Source organism: Simochromis diagramma, unplaced genomic scaffold (genome assembly GCF_900408965.1).
Source record: "Simochromis diagramma unplaced genomic scaffold, fSimDia1.1 OVJJ01000091.1, whole genome shotgun sequence".
Lineage (NCBI taxonomy): Eukaryota > Metazoa > Chordata > Actinopteri > Cichliformes > Cichlidae > Simochromis > Simochromis diagramma.
The window spans coordinates 3,436,629-3,457,613 of NW_024386901.1; the positions used below are offsets into that span (position 1 = coordinate 3,436,629).

At 42.1% G+C, this 20,985-nt stretch overlaps 1 protein-coding gene across 1 annotated transcript in view; it reads left to right on the forward strand.

Moving 5' to 3' along the window:
* The window catches only part of klf7b (Kruppel-like factor 7b), a 63,020-nt gene extending 43,314 nt beyond the window's left edge, over positions 1-19,706 (forward strand). Inside the window, exons 3-4 of the mRNA XM_040034826.1 lie at positions 7,826-7,949; positions 14,609-19,706. Of these exons, the coding sequence (XP_039890760.1) occupies positions 7,826-7,949; positions 14,609-14,660 (176 nt within the window). The 3' untranslated portion in view covers positions 14,661-19,706. The remainder of the gene's footprint in view (positions 1-7,825; positions 7,950-14,608) is intronic.
* Positions 19,707-20,985: the final 1,279 nt, after the last annotated feature.

Genomic DNA, 20,985 nt, shown 5'->3' on the forward strand with positions numbered 1-20,985 from the left:
GTTCTCCACTGTTTTACTTTTCAGTTTCTTGGATGTGGGTGGATCTTTAAAAGCAGTACACAGCTAATTGTATCACTTTGCGCTTCAACATGATATACTTAACTACATATTTGGCAGCCAAGTTAGCGGGATAGTTGGCCAGTTTTGGAAAGAGGCTTTGCCTTTCAAAAGTCTTTGCTGCACATTTTTGAATGAGCACGAGCTCAGTGTGGAGGAGTTTTGTTCTACAGCCAAAAAAGTAAATGAATAAATACATAAGAGCAATAAAATATGAGGATTTGCATGCATTACTTTGCAGCTCGCTGGAATGTTGATTGTCATTATCATCTTATGCCTAGCTTCTGCAGGCAATCAGTCAAAATCCTTCCTAACTTAATTTAGTTACAATTATTAATGCACTGTTTGATTAAACAAAGTAATAAAAGATACATTGGCTGAACCAGTGTAAGCATATATCACTGGTGTCTTTTTTTGTTGTTGTATAAAATAGAGATGCAAACAGCAGTGATGTAGTCAAACTGCAGAAACGCCCGTTTGTCAGCCACAGGCCACATAAGTTCAGCAAGAGAGGAAGAGAAAAGAAAATGGTAGTTAAAGTGAAAATGAATTTCTCAGCAGTCTGCAGCACCTCACTCAGTGTGAGTGATTTAGTGCAAGTTAGCAGGTATGTTGCGCTAACTGAACCTTTCACGTTATCCGAGCGATGCAGCTGCAGCAACAGAAATAGTTAATGAAGCAAATGAATAGCAGCCTTGTTACAGCTATAAAGTGTACAGATAAACTCAGTGTGCAATAAAGTAGCTCCTGGAAGTATTTTTACTGAAGAGGAGAGGAGAACGACAAAAAAACGTAAAGTCGGTATGTAACCTTAAAAGGGGGGAGTATATAACCAATTATTATAGAATGGTAAATAAATTAGGAATTATATAAATTGCATTTTACCTTTTCTATTATACCTGTGTAACCAGAGCACAGAATGTCACTGCCAACCAACCACCAGCCACAATATGCAACAAATACCTTTATAAGTGAGCTGTATCAATAGTGGTGATCCTGAACTGTTTACAGTATTAGAATTTTATGCATTTTTACAAAGATAACATTTTTTATTTTGAAATAGTACAATAGTATAGTTCATGTCGTAAGATTCGGTAAGCATGTAGTTACCTGTGATTGTTTGTTGTTTGTAGAATTAGTTATTTCTTGGAAACATTAAGCAATAGAATTGTTTAAATAAAATAAAAATTCACCTCCATCAGTTTTTTTTTTACAGAACAAAATTAACCAGGGTGACACTTCGGCTGGCCACGTTTCACCCAGACTGGGTCCTGAACTTGTCAACATTTTCAAGTTCATCACAGGCGGGTGTAGGTGACAGTGTGTAAATGCAGAGTCAGACACTCCTCAACAGTCCTATGTCACATGCAGCAGTTCCTCAACAACAAATCAGTAGGTTACAGTTTCATGTAGTGAAGGAGAGGCGTTATTTTCCACTCGGGTCTGTGTGGTTCAGAAACTTCTTTAGCATACTGTTGTAGCTTGCTTGAGTCACTGCATTCGAGAGCAGTGGGACCGCATTAACATTTGTAAAGCTTTCCATGGACATGAGGTGCATGTTCAATGAAATCTGCATAACCTCATAATGATGATGCTTGTATTGTGTGACTCAATATTACGTGATGTGAGGTGTATTCTGTCTGTGTTCTGTCATGCAGGTTAAAACACTGGTCACTCCGGTTTAAGTCGAGACCTCCACTCCCCCCCCCCCCACCACCACCACCACCACCACCACCTCCACCCCCCCCCCCCCCAATATAGGTGACACCACAACCTCATGTGGAGTCAGGGGAAGCCCTGCTGTAACCTCTCGACATCCCCATAGAATCAAAACTCCAACCTGTCCCTCTCTCTCACTCTCTCCCTTTTGCTTATTCAGTTTGGGTTGCCAAGCAACTGCATCACACTCTTCCATAATTGGTTGGTGGCTGGTGGATTGTCCATGCCTGTTAATCTCTCTCCGAGTCGCTCTCTCACTCTCTCTTTTTCTCTCTCTCTCTCTTTCTTTCACACACACACACACACACACACACACACACACACACACACACACACACCACTACCCCCCTCCTCTCTTCTCTCTTTCTCTCAGTTGCTAGGTGACTTTATCATGCATCCTTGCCTTGCCGTGCTATAATTGGCTGGCGTCATGGTTGCTGTGGCGTCAGGCCCAAGCTGGCCTTGCTTCATTCCTCTAACACTGTGTGCGTGATATGGTGTGTGTGTGTGTGTGTGTGTGTGTGTGTGTGTGTGTGTGTGTGTGTGTGTGTGTGTGTGTGTGTGTGTATTTGAGGGGGGTCCTATTGAAGGAAGACGAGGGGCTTGGGCCAATTACAGAAAACGAGTGTGAAACGGCAGCCTGTCTGGCACCTGCGGCCCGCACTCATACCCCGTATCACACACACACACTCAAGCACATACATGTAGGTTGAGATTGTAACATTTCTTCAACAGGCCTACAGGATAAGCTGCCAAGTGCTTTTCTATTCTATGTAGAAAATATTGGTCCCATAGTCAGACCACAGAGGACTCTGAGGAGTGAAGTAGAAGGATTCACACATTCAGATACTGCTGCTGAACATGGGTGGTATTTTGGTTCTTTGCAGAGCTTGAAGTGATCTGCTGTAGAATCACATGTACTCACATATTTTACAGCTGTACCAGAGCTGTAACAAAGACTTATGAACCCCTGAGGGAAATAGAAATATTTACTGGTAAATGGTGTGTATATATATATATATATATATATACATATATATATATATATATATATAGACACAGTGCTATGCAAAAGCATTGAGAAACCCATTATTTCTTTATTATTTGCTAGGAAACACTATTGAAATGTATTTAAACCTGTTACACATATATTATAGAAATAAAGCATATAACACAAAAACAGAGTTTGTACACTTCTAACATTAAATATGATTGTTTAAGACCACCGTTACTCTTCAACAAAGCATTAGGCAGCTTTCTTGTAATTTCTGTAGGTAGTCTTCAGGAATATGTTGGGTTTTTTTGTTCTGTTCTCAGTCAAGATGATCCCATACTCCTTGTTGAGATCAATCGACTTCTGGTGGAGTGAAGAATGGAGTAGGCGCATATATTGTGCTTTTCCGCACTGACCTGAAAACCATCGTTTTTTTTTTCGTCCCAAACTTGATCGGCTTCTTATTTAAATGAACAGTATTTATTTGAAAAGCTACATGGCCTCTGGAACCAGGCTGACGAAATAAAAAGACAACAAAAGAAATGACTCGCCTTCCTCAGCTAGCCAGATGAGCATGCCCGCCTTGGCCAGCTTACTGGAGGAGCACCAACAGTCCATATCAATGACCATGTCCTCCGACATTAAAGCAGTGCTTGCCTCTCTTAAAGCTAAACTGGACACGGACAAGCTACACTGACTGACCTGAAGACCAAAGCCAGCTCAACAGAAGAACGCATCCAGGCCTCGAAGCATCATTCAAGCTTGTGCTAAACTCAAGAACAACAATATTGACTTAGATGGACATACTCACTGGAACAACATCAGGATTATTGGCCTGTCAGAGTTCATCGAGGGACCCCGACCCTCAACTTTTTTCTCTAAAGTCCCAATAAAGATATTTGGGGAACAAGTGCTGCAGACTCCGCCAGAGCTGAATCGTGCCCAGTGCACCCTTGTTCCCAAACCACGACAGGGGGACAAGACCGGGGCCAATGATCATGTTTTCATCGACACCAAACTAAAGAGTTGGCCTGTAAATGGAGGAATGACTTGAAGCACAGAGTCAGTGTTGGGTTGAGGAGCAGAATGAGAGAGTTGGTTTATCCATTCATTTATTTCCAGAGATCCAGAGAGAAGCGGCGGGCAGAAGGGCAGGGAGGTGAGGTGAACGTGGCTGAAGCATGTAGCCTGAATGGATGAGTTGTGACGGACAGCCAGCAAAGGTTATGCAGCCTGAGCAGGTGAGTAGTGGCAGATGACCACTGAAGCGAACTGCAGAGGAGTTGAGTATTGTTCCAGGAACAGCAAAAGCAAAGTAGAGACACAAGGAAACAGCAGTTAAAATACGAAGAGGCAAATAACAAGAGAGAGAAGAGCTGAGTTACCATGATAGGAGTAGCTGACGGACTGGCGATGAGTAGAAGGCTGCGGTGGCCTGCTGATTGCCTCTGATGGAATCACAGATGGGTGATGCAGGTCTGGAAACAAGCCAGCACGAAAAAACATCTAAAAACAGCAGACACTTACTCAGAACATGACACATCTGCCATAGATTTCTTTCTTCTTTCTTTTTTTTTAGTTCCTCCACTGCTTCTTTTGTCCTACACTTGTCCAGCTCCCTCAAATCTTTTAAGGACACACTGCACACCATGGAAAGATATGCCATGTTTTCAGCTAATAGCCCTTTGATTTTTACCTTGTTGGTACAAAGTCTTTTTTATGTGTTACTCACATATTTTAAAGTACCTGTCCAGTTTAGGTGGCATTTTGAATCAGATAGTCAAACGCGCTAAATCTATTCATAGCTATGATCCAGTCCTGGTTTTACTTTTGGCATCTGACATAACTGGTCTGGAAATGTTCAGCGTGGTTTTGTTTCATCACAGCTCACGGGCTGCTTTCCTGTGATATATGTGCTTGTGCATTTATTCAAGTGCCCTGGTGAGAGTTTAATTTACATGGAGTGAAATGCAGTAGCTTGTATTTTAAATGAGCTGCTCTTACCTCCTTCTACTATTTATGCTACCTTCAGTCATCGCCACTTCTCAGACTAAATGATCAAATGAATTTTACACCAAAGCCATCAGCATAGTTTCTAAATCAGAAACTTCACTGATTCATTCATAAAAAACTTTAAATCTTCATATAGACCAGTTATAGCAGTACCATTGGTAGATGTGCTATGTGAAGCCTACTAGGTCCAGCCAACAAGCTGTACTGTCTCAAGACATGTGGTGTCACTTATGGAAACAAACCTCAGCATTATAGTGAACTCTTAATGATAAAACACAATGAAATACAGATGGCAGCTGCAGAAGTTTGGAGAGATGAGATTACCCTGCTCTGAGCCCCCCGAGACACTCTGTCCACAGTGATCCACAACACATCAGAAACTACGGTGGTTAAGAAGAGCTGTCGCTAAAAATTTACAGCAGAGAGACGGGAACGAAACCCAGATCCCTGTTGTGGGAATCTGCGTCAGGCTGCATGAGATTTGACTGGAGAATTTGAATATGCAAATCCTGGAGAGCAGAGCTCGTGATCTGGAATTAATTTAGTCCAACTGAAACTGCAGTGATGTTGTGTCTACGGAGAAAACACGCAGCCGATCAAAGAGACGCACTAACTGTGGGGAAATAAAGGGGAAGAAGGGCATCATTCACAGTCGGATGTTCCTGTAGCACATCATCTTTTACTTCTCGTTGCATCACCTTGCTGTCAGAGCGGCTCGCCACCTCACATCCTGGTCCGCATGAAGGTGTACTTTCTTGTAGTTGTACTATACTGCTGCAATGATTCAAGGTGATGAATTGAGACAATTAAACTTCATAAAAAAATTATAAGACAGAGACGTTATGGCCTGCAGTAAGACTGCGGACATAAAAAGCAAAAAAAGATAAATAACCTGAGAGAAAGGAAGGAAGCTGTATATGTAAAAATGTCTGAAATGTTCATGTTTCTTTCAACTACTCAGACTTAATTTTCAAACCAGATTGCCATTTCAACTCACGCAGTTCTGTGCTAGGCACCTAAAATGGTACCTTAGTGGGCAGCCATTTAGTCGTCTTTCATGCTGCACGCATTCTTCATCCCTCGGCCCGTCAGAAGCGAGCAACTTAGCGTCTCACCAACATCATTTCAGTTAAGGCAGAATCTGTTGTTCCTCCAGCAGTTACTTTGTCTCAACCTTGCTCAAGCTTTTCATCATTTTTCTGGCTCTGACACAAGAGGATGATGATGATTAAAGTGAATCCCGCCAACAAAATTCTGATTGGTTTTATTTTTTTATTTTTTTTGTAACACCAGACTTGTTTGAATCACTGACAAAGCCAAGTTGTGGGTGGGTCTGGCACCAGGTTTTTTTCTTTTTCTTTTAAATATATGCATGAGACTAGTTTCTCCATCTTGGCTTTGTGTATTTCTAGTCTGATTTTCCAGGTTGAAAATTCTAAATTTTGATGGCAGTGACGGCTGACTTTCAGGTCCATGTTGTGTACCGCTCGGGCTCCACGTTAGTTCCACTTAGCTCTGAATTGGTGCGTGTTTGTGTTTGTCTCCTTAAGAAGATTGGTGTGTGCTGTGATGAGAGTAGAGGGGCTGCAGGGACATCTGGCTAACTGACTGTAAGCTGCTGTATTACTTCCCATTAAGAGTCATTAAGACCCCAATTATAGTTACCACCCCACAGTTCACACGCACACACACCGGGGGTCTGCAATTACATTCAGACAGTCTTTTTTTCCTCTTCTGCACAGGGTGCAGTAGAGAAAACCCAGGTTTGGTTTATATTTAAAAGCATTGTCCCGCATTTCTTTAAATACTGGACTGAAGCAGGAGGAGCGCTGAAACAAAATAAAAGTTCAAGGTCATCTGCAAAAATAATGAGCCTCGCTGAGCTTTTATCACAAGCCAAAATCCTCCAACAAAACACAGCATATGGACATTAGATAACTAGTAAGCAGCTATCAAACTACTTTAGTTTTTAAACCAGCACCGCTACAAGTCCAAGGCACTGATGAAATGAAAGAGCAATCCGTGCAAACTGAACTCACGGTTTGGGTAATGCCAGAAGAAAACTTCTGAGTTCAGCCTGCATAAGATACAGAACAGCGACACAAAGATACTAAAACAACATTTACTGCAATCCAGAACCGGTCGTTAGCACTGATGCTATTAGGAGCCTAAGTATGAATTCATGTCCAAAGGAGATAAATAAAGGAGCTGTTCATGTACACTTCTGAAACTCTGTTGTAACATAGCTAAATACTCATTTTATTATTAGTTGTGGTATTTATTTATTTATTTTTGTGGCAGTGCGCAGGGGGATTTTGTTAGAAGGCCCAGATTCGCTGCTTTATCTGCTCATCCCGCACAGACGCACAGAGAGAGAGAAATCTCATACAAGCATGTACACAGTCGGACATCTTCAGGTCCCATCTGAAGGCAGTCTGCTCCTGCACACCACACACACACCTCTCAGCGTAATACACACATGCACAGCTGGAAGGCTTTCTATCATGGAGAGATAACTACAGGCTGAGAACAATAGACCATCTCTTCTCCCATCTGGTGAACCGGGGGATGAAACTTCATTTACATTTCAGACCCACCCCAACCCACCTCAGGGTGTGCATATGTGTTCATGTGTGTGTGTGTGTGTGTGTGTGTGTGTGTGTGTGTGTGTGTGTGTGTGTGTGTGTGTGTGTGTGGTGGGATGGAGGTGGTGAGTTTGTGGGGTAATAGAGGGAACAAAACGAGATTCATTTCAGGGTGAATTTGGGATTATGAATTAACACGCCGCTGTGCTGAAAGACTTCATTTACAGCTAATTGAGTGTGTTGGCTCATTGAAATGGCTGTTGTGTTAAAACTTGTCTGCCTGGCTGGTCTCTGGGCTGTCTGGGTGTGTGTGTGTGTGTGTGTTTGGAAAAAGCCAGGGGTGGTAACCTGTACATTAGCGAACAGCTGTAGTTTAGACGTGTGAAATTAGATGTAAAAATGATTATAAAATGTGACACCTTCCCCCTCTCTCTTCCTCCCTGTCTCTCCTTTGCAGGTGAAAAGCCCTACAAGTGCTCATGGGAGGGCTGCGAATGGCGCTTTGCCCGCAGTGACGAGTTGACACGACACTACCGCAAACACACCGGAGCGAAGCCATTCAAGTGCAACCACTGCGACAGGTAAACGGATAGGCGGCACAAACACAGCAAACACGCAGTGCAGTTTACATTTGGAGGACTTTGATGTCCTTTATCTGGCCAGGATAAAAAATAGTTTTTAATATACAAGCCAAAGAGTTGTGTATCTGTAAGGTTTTGTTTGCAGCTAATTATTTCCAGTTTGTTTTTGGTCACTGTGACACATTTCTATGTATAATTAGCAGGTATCTCTTCCTGTGCGAACCACCCATACAGTCAATTGATGCACCCTGCAAAACAAATTAGCTTCCTTAGTTGACTGCACACTACTGTCTTATCCAAATATGGTCTCTTCTGCCTCCATAAAGCCAAATCAGAGATGGTGATTCCATCGAGCTGCTTCAGTGTTTCAGTGTAATTCCTGCCATTCTTGAAGGCTTCTTCTGCCAGGACAAGTCAAGATGCCTAGTGAAAAAAAAGACTATTTCCCTCATTAGGTTCCACCAAAAACCTCTAAATCCATTGATTGTTAGTCGTACTTTCACTTACTTAGAACTTCCACCTATGCTGAGCGGCGCATTGGGCAGCTAACGATCTCCATCGTCAGTCAGCGGCTACTGCTTCGGCTTCATCCCAGGCGATGTCGACAGTTTTCAGATCATCCATAAATGTTCGAAGCCATGTGATCTTTGGTCAGCCTCGCTTTCGCTTGCCAGTGTTGGGAACCATGTAATGGCAATCTTGGCCGGGCGATAAGGGGGAAGATGTAGAATATGGCACGCAAAGTGGAAGCGCGTTTCTGCGACAACATCGGCTAAAGGGCGGGTGCCTGCTCTTTGAAAGACCTCTTCGTTCGTTATCCCGGTAGGAAGTTCTCAGTTCGCCATAGGCCTCGTTGCATATTCAAGCAGTCCAAAACTTAGATGAAGAGCTATTCATTTGCAGAGTTGCAAATGAATAGCTCTTCAAGTTGAAGCACAGCTTTATCAGTTTGAGTCAGAGCCATCTAGTACACATCCATCAACATTGGGAAAATGGCACTATAAACCTTCTCGCAGAAGAGGTGAGATCACTGATGTAAGTGTATGAAAACTAAGATAATGTATTAGTCTTTCACTAGTAGGTTAAAGGTTTAGTACTAATACTCTACTAAGCTAGGCTTGGACCTTGACTCTTGAGATCCATTTTTCCCAGCCTCAACAGTTTGCTAGCCAACCATATTTGCTGGTACCTAAGGGCATGTTTAAGGTCTGAGCATTAGCCTGTGATGGAACCATTTATATTAGTTCTTCCTATCAGCTTTTGTTGTTGTTGTTGTTTGTTTGTTTTTTTAATTGCTATAGTTTCCAAAAAAGATGTTTCCAGTATGTAAAGTCCATTTTGGGCACAGACACAGATAGCTGGAGATTCCTGTTATGCTTCTGTGAAGTTCGCTTAAAATCCTCCACAGAGGGCGGATGAGTACTTGGTGCATTGTATATATAGAAAACAGACCCTCACGTCTGATGATGAAATTTACATCATTTGGACATGAGTGGACCTCGGTGGATTCACGTATTCGAAAAGTATAACTGAGACCATTTGGCACATTGAATGTAGGCTAAATATATCACAGAGATATCTTATCAGAATCACTGAAAATGATCAAAGTTGCATCTGGTAAGACAAGAGCTGCTAATGAGTTTTTTACTTTTCATGCTCGCTGTCAAATGCAGGAAAAGTTGGCTACAGTATCACAGTGCTTTAGTAAAATGACCTCTGAACATTGTTGGCTGTTACATCCAAAATAGTAGGAAGTCAGGTCATTTTTTAAAAAGTTAATAAATAACATGTTTTTCCTGCATTTACTGTAGATCTAAACTTTAACAAATTTTACCTTCTTTTATTACAAACATGGGGGTAATAAGCACAAATATTAAATGCTGAGAAGAGATTTTAAAGGAACGTGAGCAGCTGTGTGCAAGAGGAGTTCAGGTGACAACAGGATGAAGTGTCAGGATGAAGATTCACGACTTTATTTTATAGCATCGTCAATTTAATGGTGAAATATGCTATAATGCTAAATTAAATCAGTTCCCAGGGGAATACATGTTAGTACTAATGTGTAGATCATGTTATGTATTAAATTGTATTTTTTGTGTGTGTGTTGCTCCTGCTTTACCAACTCATGTCTGATGTGGACAGAGGAAAACAAAAGAGAAGCAGATGAAGGGGCGTACGCTTTAAACTAAAGTCTAAGTCTCCTGCTAGAAAACAACCAGGGATGTGTTTGTGAGTCTGTTGAGAGTCATCTTGTCACTGTTTTGTGTTTGCTTCTTAGAGGAGAGAGAGTGTGTGTTTGAAAGTGTGTGTGCTTACTCATGCTTCTGTGCTGGCAGTTAAATGGATTCTGGCTATTGGCAAGCAGGCTACAGCTAATTGAGTGGCACCAGATGCCAGCTCCACTTTAACATTCACTCTCTCTGAATGTGTATGCGCCTGTAATACCTTTCGAATGAAAGAAACACACGCACACACGCAAACTTTTGCCCTAGAGACAGTGTAATTGGCTGTTGTGGGTTCTCTCTAGTTAGGATTTTAGACATAAACCCCCCAGAAACCTGCTGGAAAGCTTCATAATCCAGACTGAGAGCTGGGACTGTATTAGCTCTTTTCTGGCACATGCATAAATGCACAAACACAGTATGCAGACACCTCACACTCGCATGTATATTGAGCGCAAAGATGTTTAGATGCAAAGTCATATCGAGTTGCATGAATAATTAAATGTCCGGGCGTATAAACGCAACACTTTTGACACACAATGGCGCAGACGTAAGCCGATTCAGTCGTAAGCACAGCTGAGGCTCTACCTGAAGCAGGGCTTTCAGTGCGTGAGGTAAGGGCGCCGTTCATCCGCACAGACGCAGATGTTTGCTGAGGCTCTCCAAAGTGAGTCATCAATGCAAAGCATGAACGGCGACATCGAAAAAATAGCAGCTGCTTTGATTAAAAGTCCTTGCCTTTAAATATAACTACAGACATGGATTCCGACTCTTTGTGCAGCAGGCGCATTTTTTCCATCTTTAGGTAAAAGTTTGAATTTGTCCAACACTTTCCTCTTTTCTTTTTGTTAATCTTAAACACTGCCTTTCAGAACAACTCGTCTTAATCATGTTTTCACATCTCCCGTTTTGGCTTTTTAGTGTTCAAATTACAAAGTTAACATAGCGAGGGCGCACGCTGATTTGTACAGTAGTGGACAAATGCACACACAGACACAGACACACACATCTGTGGTGGGTGGAGCCAGGCAAATATTACCATGAGAATGGCAAGAAGTGGCAGGCATGGAGAGGTTAACATTAGCTAGAATGTTCAATCTGACACAATTTCTCCTGGGGAAACAGACACACAGACACACGGCGGTCTGTTATTAATCCCGCCTAATCAAGTGGGGACCCCCCGATGGTTCCTTGGAGCTGGACAGAGGAGGTGCGGGTGGGGGAGAGAAAGGGAGAAAGCAGAGTGTAGAGGAGGAAACAAGGGAGTGGGGGGTTACCAGCTGGTCCTGAGACTCCGCCCCCCCAACATTGACAAAGTAACTTACATGGCCATCTGTCCAGCCACACACACAGAGACTGGTGCAGGTGTACAGTAGGTACCACACGGCGAGCTTAGAGCTGAGGGGAAACACTAGACCACAAAGCAACAAGGAGCAAAGTTCAGCTGCACCCTCACTCCACGCTAGATTTTAGGTGAATTAACAGCTGGTCCACGTATACACAAAACCTACAGCAAAGACAAAAAACCAAAGAAAAGAAAAAAATACAAGAAGTCGTCTTCTTCTGGCATGAGTTTAAAAGCTGACTTTTCTTTTCTTTTTTTAGACGTACATGTTTTGTTTCAACAGCATCCCAGCAACCTTGACTAAATGCGCACTGGTGCGTTGGTAAAGTCTGCAAGCAAAATTGAATCCTGTGGACTGAAGGGCCAAAACTAGAGAGAGAGAGAAAATGACTTTTATTAAAATCAGCTTAGAAGGATCTCACACAGGAGCAGAGATGAAAAAGCAAAAGTGGCTGACAGATGGTGTGACTCAAAACAATCGTCAGAGGGATTTAATGACACCCAGTAGGAAGCGGCACGTTTACGATTCTAGCGAATGCGGCTGGCATCTTATCCTAGTCAACCTGTTGTTGGCGTCTCTCTGCGTCAAACACTGTTGCTTCATGGAACAGTGTTTCTCTTATTTTCTTATTTTTTTTGTTGTTTTTACTGTCAAACCTTGAAGTAGAGATTATTATTTTATTAGCGCTGGGGAGCAGAGGTTTGTATGAGCAAACAGTAATATATGTATCAGAGAACCATCACTCGCCCCTTAGTGAAAGTGTCTGATCACTTATTTTGCTTTGAGCTGATTGGCTTTCACTTCATATTGGGATCTTCTTTTTTTTTTGCTATTTTCATCTGGTTTTCTAGCAGCTTACCCAGCTCAAGGCAGCACACAACTTAGCGTCCTTCAAATGAGGTTTTCTGTAGAATCGAAAGGCTGAAATTCAGAGAATAAATCTCAGCAGAAGCAGGTCGTGCTGCAGTTTAACGATTTGGGTGTTTGGCTGTGTCTGGTTGTCTCTATCTGGAACGAACAACAACCTACCTATACACACAACACACGCGTGCACACGCTCGCACAAAGAATAAGCTTGACTAATTAATAATGAATAAAGCCTCTGGCAAATTGAATTTTTAATTTTCTCATTTAAGTCTCGCCCACATTTTGTTTTGCCTTTCCTTTAGTCATATCGTTTGTGATTTGTTTTATACTGGATGTTCAACTTTAATGTCCTCGCAATTAATAAAGTACTGGCAATAAAATGAAAATACTTGTGACGCTGTCAGTTTAATATTATGTATCGCCAGCACCTGGTTTTGTGTCCCTCTCTTGCATCAGGTGCAGCCAGTACTGAGTTAAATGGTCCGGCATCAGAAAGCACTGCCAGCCTGTCTGCATTAGTGTCCATGTTCACGGTGCATATCTAATTAGTTTCTACAGTACTGTTTTACTCTGAGCTGGAGGACTGACTTCAGCTTCAGGGGTCTGGCTGTGATTTATGGCGGTGTTTGAGTCGCATTTAGGAAATCACCGAGGCTGGCCTGGCCTCTATTCATCTTTACATCACGGTTTCACTGGTGTGACCCGGTGAAGCGAGAGCACTTAAATTCACCGTGGTGTTGAAATGAGGTACTGTGCTTCTCTACTTGTAGATAATCTAGCTCTCTTTCTTCTTCTCTTAGTCTGTCTCTCTCTGGTTGCATGTTGGAATCTTACTCTTACCTCTAATTCAGATGTGACTCTCTACAAAGAGCTTTTGGAGGTGTCAAAACCATATTTTAAGAAAGTATCTACTTGAATTTATCCTATAGACTGCAAAATGAATAGTTTGAAATTCAGTGTTTAGAACTGTACATGAAACCAATATTCGTTCATTCCTCTTATCCAGTTCAGGGTCATTGGGACTGGGGCCTGTTCCAGAGGTAATTCCTTCTTGGGTACATGTTTCTCCATCACCTTAAACAGACTTGGATAAACTGCAATAACACTGGTCAAGAGTATTGTAAGTGTTAAATGCTAACATTTGCACAACAGTTGGTAAAGAAAAGAAAAGAAGAAATGATTACTTCAATGTCGGAGAAAGCTGATGCTGATTTGTTGTTGAAAAAAAAAAGAAAAGGACGAGAATTTTACAACTTAGAATAACGGAAAATTCACGTATTTTGAAATAAAAATTATGTGTGATCATCATAGTTGTTCTACTGATAAAATTATTTCCCTCAGTGGTGGAACACTGATAACTAATTCCATTGCTATTGTATATTCATACATCTGGAAAAAGTGCCGCAGGCCTGGCTAGTCATAGTAATAAAGGTAACTTGGTACTTTGCATCATTGGTCACGTAGGACTGAAGTTCTAATACTGCACAGTAGAAAAACACAGGATAACACAGTAGAGGCTGGGCAGTTCTGCCAGTTTGGGTTTCAAGTATTCCTTGTAAATACACAGAAAAGTATTTTAGTGGATTTTGAGGTCTGTAGACTTGATGCTTTTCATTTGATGTCCTCACATCCCCTCTGCCATCATTGAAGAAACTTCCAAACTCTTAAATGCATGTCATGGAGACAAGCAGCACAGAGGCGTCTTAGAGAACAGAAATAAGTGTGTTCTTCCTCCCCCCTCTCTCTCTCCCCTCCTTATCCTTTTTGGGAGAAGCTGTAACCTAAGGAGGAGAAGCTAGCAGAGACATTAGCATAGTGGGGGTTATCATCAGGGTGCGAAAAGTGTGGAGAGTTTCCAGCAAGTACACATTGCCGGTGGGAAGTTCAAGGAGCCTGTGATTATAGGGATTTTCCAAAAATTACACAGAGCTGGTGGGTATTTCAGGGCCCTGGGACTGTGGCTTATTCTCAGATAATAAACAGAGCCGGTGGCATCAATTAGCAACACTTGCCAACCTGATGCATTGTGCTTATTTTAGTGCGAATATACAACGAAAGAGGGCTAATTGAGCCTTTGCACAGCTGCACATTTGTCATTTATATAACTGGTTTTTTTATTCATTTTTAAAAATTCATCTCCTGCTTTGCCCAAGCTCTCATTTCACATGCATATTTCATGCTTTTCTTTGGATATTAAAAGGAACATTTCTATGTTTCTCCACAGGTGTTTCTCCAGGTCGGATCACCTGGCCTTGCACATGAAGAGGCACATCTGAAGGACAAGAAGAAAAGAAAAGGAGCAGGAGGAGCACGAGGAGGAAGAGGAGGAGCAGAAGGAGAAATAGGAGGAGAGATAGGAGGACAGAAGGATGGGCAGCCATGCTATCGACTGCCTGCGTCATATCCCCCCCGCCGCCCCTCCCCCAATCCAAACACCAGTAGGCTCAAACAGCCATCGGGGGGGAAGTTGGGCAGGAGGAAAAAGCGAGGAGTAGCTAGATTGTTGTTTTTCTTTAAAATTACACATCACGCTTGCAATAGTAAACACTTCACACACACCTGTCTTTGAATGCATCACCCCGGTGAACCCCGGACAGCTCTGGGGGCTTGGACACTGCCAGATCAACATGTACTCAACTTGCTTGACAAAACATTTTCTCGCCTTCTTTCTTTTTTTCTTTTTTTTTGAGACTTTCTCCGTAGTCAGTGTGTTAAACTTATCGAGTCACTTTGGATGAGCAGAAACTTTTAAATATCCATGTAGTCAGCTGTTAGTGCTTTACCGGCTTTTGAAATCAGATATTCGACTGTTTTTTCTTTTTCAGCTTTCTTGCTCTTTTCTTATCGACGTTTCTCATACACGGAACACACAAACCGTCACCTGCCGCAGTCAGCTCCAGTACTCATTGTGAAGAAAACAACAATGCCAAATCTGCAGGAGAGAGACTGTACGGATTGACTCCCAGCACGGGTGACAATCGAACCCACGGCCCGGGACACCGCTGGTGCGCCCACAGGGCCTCGGTCAGCGGGTGCCGCTGCAGCTCTCAGGCTCTCCTCCAGTGGGTGTTTTGCATCTCTCACCTTCACCGAGATGCCTGCCGCCTCCGCAGGCCATCTGACAGAAATGCGCAGCGACACTTTCTTCCCTTTTTTCTACTTAGAGGACGATAATTCTTCTTCTTATTGTTATTTAAAAAAAAAAAAAGAATGACACTTTTTTTCTCTCTGTGAGGAAAAGATGTCTTAAAACTCACAGCAATGTGTTTGAGAAGAAAAAAACTACAAAAAAAAAAACTAAAAAAAAAAAATCTAAGAAGACTTTAACAGAATGTGTGGGATGAGGAGGAGAGCGTTGTTGGTCTTTATAATCCCCATGTGCACCGACTGCATCTGCAGACTGCAAGAAATCAGTGGATGAACAAACAACAGAATCACACAGACTCTCAGAAAAGGGGTTTGTGTCTGTGCTTTTTTTTTGGACTAAAATAAAAAACAGAAAGTAGAGAGGTCTTCATTTGTGTGCTGCTCTTTCTGCCCTGTGACTCCCTGCAGCTGAAAAACAAAACCTTGTTATGACCTCTGTGGTCTCGTACTCTACAGCAGCCGGGCAGAGGATTGCTTAAAAACTGGGAATATGTTTCTTGGTTATTTGTTTTTCTTTTGTTTTTGTTTTTTTTTTCTTTTTCATTCTGATTCTGAAAGTCATCCTCGAGCGCTTTCACGGACTCTGAGATCTCATCTCCCTGGCAGCACTGCGGGGCAAGAATGGAAGCTCAAGAGCTGCTTTTTGGTTATTCACGTGGAACTAAAGATGCCAGCCGACCTTTGTGTGGTGGCTCTGAATAGACACGGTCACATCGACCCGTCAATTTTGCTTGTTTCATATCCACTGACTGCACTGACTTTTCTTTTTAATTCTTTCCAATGTTATCTGTGCTTTTTCCTTTTTCTACGGCGAAAAAATAAGGATAAAAGGAACACAAAGGAAAAAAAAATCATAAAAGACTTGGAAAAAAAACAACACAAAAACAATTCTGTCTCACTCTACACGCTGCATACAGAACAAGCACACATGCTCCGTCAACACACACACACACTTACACTGCAGTTCTTACGCTCACGGCTCCTCTTGAGATAAGACTAATAAGATTTAGGAAAATAATTATTAAACTAATGAACAGAGTTGGGGGAAACAACACACACTGCATGGCAGGCTTTGTTGCAAACGCACACACTTGCTCATGAACACACATGCACGCACGCACACTCTTCCTGGAATTATATGTTCTGCTCCCAAATCTTTTTTCACAGTAGGAATTTAGCAACTGTTGTTTAGCAGAAGAGTATCTTAGCTCTCGGCTGGAGGTAACAAATGATTCCAAATCCTTTGAAGTGAGAAATCAGCTTGTTCTCAGTTCCAACAATCACCCACATATCCCTCACTACAGCTTGTGCCTCTCATTTAATCAGCGTTTTTTCTGGTTTTTGGTCGTTTTTTTTTACTTCAGAGACTTTGGTTACGTTGTTGGTTACAGTTGAGTCAGTGGTCAATGTTTTCATCGGAAATAATCATAAGAAAGCAGCTGCGGCAGATCTGAAACATTAAACCAGCAGCAGGCGTGTAGTATTATTATTAAAGATGGTTTATGCTCGTGGGAAAAAGTGCTTCAAGATGACAAAATTGCCTGAAACGTTCAGGATAACCCCTGATGTAGCCTGAAAATTGAAGCTGTTAGCTAGACTGTTGGGGGATGTCAAAGCTTGCTGTGTAGAAATTCCAGCTCTGGTTTTGATCTGGCAAATCAAATTTATTTTCCAACTTGATGGTGCTGTGTAAAAACTATGTTATTTTTGACAAAATACTCAGCACCCACAACCATATAGATGCGTCCTTTTCATGCTATTTGACTGATTTAACACACGCAGTAAGGTTGAATCACCTGAGGTTCATAATGTGCAATGAAAACACTGACTTTTATCTGTGCCCTGAAAGTAATCAGCAACAATTTTAATGTAAAAAAACAGAAAAGAAAAAAAGATGGATCTGAGAAAACTGAGGTAAACGTGTGTCCACACTGCCTGCTTTCTTTGCTCAATAGTTGATGGGGAAAAAAAATTAAATTAAAAAAAAAATGCACTCGCCTTGCAATCGGGGCACTCGGCACCAACAGACGCTACCGCTGCATCCGCCCACCACCACCCACTGCATATGCCCCGCAGCACGTGCAAACAGTCCATTATTCACTGCTACTGACTGGGTGCAGTTGGGGTGAGGGTGCAGGTTCCTGAAGCTCGCAGGAGGTTTTCACATCCCAGTGTACCCAGTCATCGTGCCAGTTGGCTTCGCCAGCCTTCATTAGGTGAAACAGCGAAAACATTCCCCTCCGATGGGGAATGTTGGGGGGGGGTTATGGTGCAGCTTCGAACAATCGATACCAAAAACCTCCAGCGTGGAACTGCCCTTCAGCCACGGGCAGAGTCTCACCACTCAGGAGAGATCAGTGGGAGACCGCCTCCGTATGAATTCAGTGTATCTAGTGGCAGCTTTCACTATTAACTCTCTCTCTTTCTAAATATGACAAAGCAGCCCGTGTGGGAGGCGAATCCAGTGTTTCACTTTTGATTTCATTTGCCCCGTTTGCTGGTTTCCGTTACAGAAGCTGTGTCGATGGTCGTGTTCGTCGTTATTGGATAATGCAAAGTCATGCCGTCGGCGTCGAGGCATGCAAAGAGGCCCTCCCATACAACGTACAATCATAGAGGGATCAGGATTGTAGCACTTTTGTGAGGCTTTTGATGGCATGAATGTGTTTATGTGTGCATGTATGTGTCCCTGTTAGGCATACTGTGATGGGAAGCAGTCATTCAGCAAAGAGGTTTATAACTGACTTTTTAAACTGGTAAACAAGTGTGCGGCTGTGTGAGGGAAGAACTGGTCGATGCATTTGCTGTTGGATTTTAGTCTTTGGTCAAAGCAATGGCTGACAATGTGTTTATTAGGGGTTTTTTTCTTTTTCTTTCCTTTTGACCCTCCAATTATTCATTCATCCATGCATACAAGTCATTGAGCATGATGACTTGCATTGCAATAAAGAGATGCTAATTCATGCCTTGCACTACACAGGTTTATCTTAAACCATGTAAAATCAGACTGCCTGACAGATTAGTTGGCATTCGGTTCAAATTATTTGGAAGACGGCTGTCGTTTATATGTTTATATGTAACTATAAAAAAACTAAAAAAAAAAAATCAATTAGTGGTTTTTGTGCCTATTTATAAAAAATAGGAAGCAGCATTTTGCATTCATACTAATTTAAACTTGACTTAAATTAATCTTTCACAAACTTTGAATTAAAAAATGCTAAAAAGCAAAAACATTGTGCTTAAAGGATTCTCTAAGAAGATTTGTCGCTTTGAGCACATTTCTGTGTTGGTTTTGAGCAGTTGTGCCACTCGCCACACAGGCAAAAAAGCTAAATTGTTTGTTACAAAAACAAAATTAAAGATTGTAGTGCTTGCCAGCATGAAGCGATTGCAACTCACAGTTCATCTCCTCGTAAATGATAACCCCTCTTGACATTCGACAGATCGCAAAGTCACTTCAGATACAAATTCACATTTCATTCCCTTCACGTCTGAGCCTGTCAAAGCAGGTTTTCTGTCACAGTGTTGCCCGGGTCTCCTGTCGTCTCTCAGGCTCCTCCAGGCCCGGCTAGCTGCCGTCCCACAGCTCTGATTAGCATTAACTCTCGGTCCTCTTCTCAAGTTGCAGTTCAGCTAATGAGATAGCTCTGGGTCACAGGGAAATTTAGTGGTCTGGAGAAAGAGAAAAAAAAAAAAAACAACAACAGGGACCTTGAGCCCGACTTACACCCAGTGGACACATTTGATGTAGAACAAACAGAAAGTCCTGTTAGCGCAGAGAAATATCAGGAGACGGTGAGATACTCACTGAAGAGGCTGAACTTTCATGGAAAAAAAACAAATAAAAAAAAATCATTTACCTACATGAATATCCAGATCATTAAATCAGCCATTGCATTTTATCTCATGGATTACAGATAAAATAAATTACCATTTATCTGCAAAGTCCCAACAGATATTTAATCCACTCCACGTCCCCCGATCCTCCCCCGTGGTTCACAGTTAGTGCCATTCTAATTTTCCTCTCTCCCTCCATCCTCACCCCATCTCTCCCTTTCTGTCCACAGCAGTTGTCCATGCACTATCAGCTGCGGGAATGCTGAATGCACACTTTACACGTTTTGCCCAAAGATTTGCATATCTGCAAGTTAACTGCTGTGAATGTAGTAGATGTAGTGGAAAGAGCTGAGATGCAGAGGTGCAGAAAAGGAGTGGTGGATGGACGGTGGGAGGAGAGGGACTGTTGATCTTACATAACCGTTCCTGTTAAAGCGTAATTACTGGTATGCTCCAACGCTTCATGCTTCATAACATTCTCGGTCCTCTCGTCTACTGTCAGCTGGAGCCGAACTCATTGTTCACAAATGTAAAATAACGTTTTCATGGTCTTATAGGGTGCCTGGTATAGTGGCGCTAGCAGCTTAAGCAGGAGTGAAGTAGCTTTAGTTTAAGTTAGCTTCTTAGCACACTGCAGATAGCACTGTCAAGTCTCATTTCAAAGTCAAGGTGGGCTTGAGTCTTTGGGAATGTTTAACCATTATATAAGCAACTTCAGACAGGTTTTCCATTCCCTTTCATTAAATGGATAGAGTTTAGGGAGAATCTGGAGAATTTGCTGAAGGTGGTTTCACACTGAAGGAAGAGTCTGAATCTTGTTAGCTCTCTAAAAGCCTTGGTTATGTTAATGGGAATAAACCTTTTCTCTGACAAAGAAAACTTACTAATTCTAAATTTAGTGACCTGAAATTCAGTTTTAGATGATTAGCCTGTTAATGCTGTTTAAATTAAGTGTAAGCTTTTTCAGTAAGAGAGCAATAGCTATGTATATAGCTAGTATTCGCTAGCTAAATAGCTAGCTAGCACTAGCTATGTATAATAGTGCTTTTACACCAAAAAGCACTAGCTATATAAAAACATATGTAGCTAGAGAACTAGCTTGCGAGCACTGATTATGTACAAGTGTAAAAGCATAAAAGCAGACCAGAGAAAAAGGCATCAAACCCAGTGTGAAAACGACCTTCAGACATTCTCTGTGGCCACAGTTAGTTGTTTAGACACAGTCCTTTGATGGATAAGGCTTCAGTTTTCACAGTTTTCCACCATATCGTCCTGATGAAGGATTGTCACTTCTGGCAGCTTTTGTAAATAGCGTGAGATCTTTCATGCAGACCGCTCTGTCTGTAATTAACCATATGTGGCGAACAGCATCGCTCAGACATTTCAGCGTTTCTATAGATCTGCTTTAGTTCTTGCAAACATTGCACTACATGATCATACTTAGCTATTGCACTCTTCATGTGCGCGCACTGCTAGCATAGTCTGTTGGAGCACTCTGTCAAATATCCACTTAACATTTGTTACATGACCAGGATGCACATGGCCACCAAGAACTATTTTCCACAGGTCACCTTGCAGCAGATCAGACTGACATATCTGCTTAAAACTCCAGTTAAA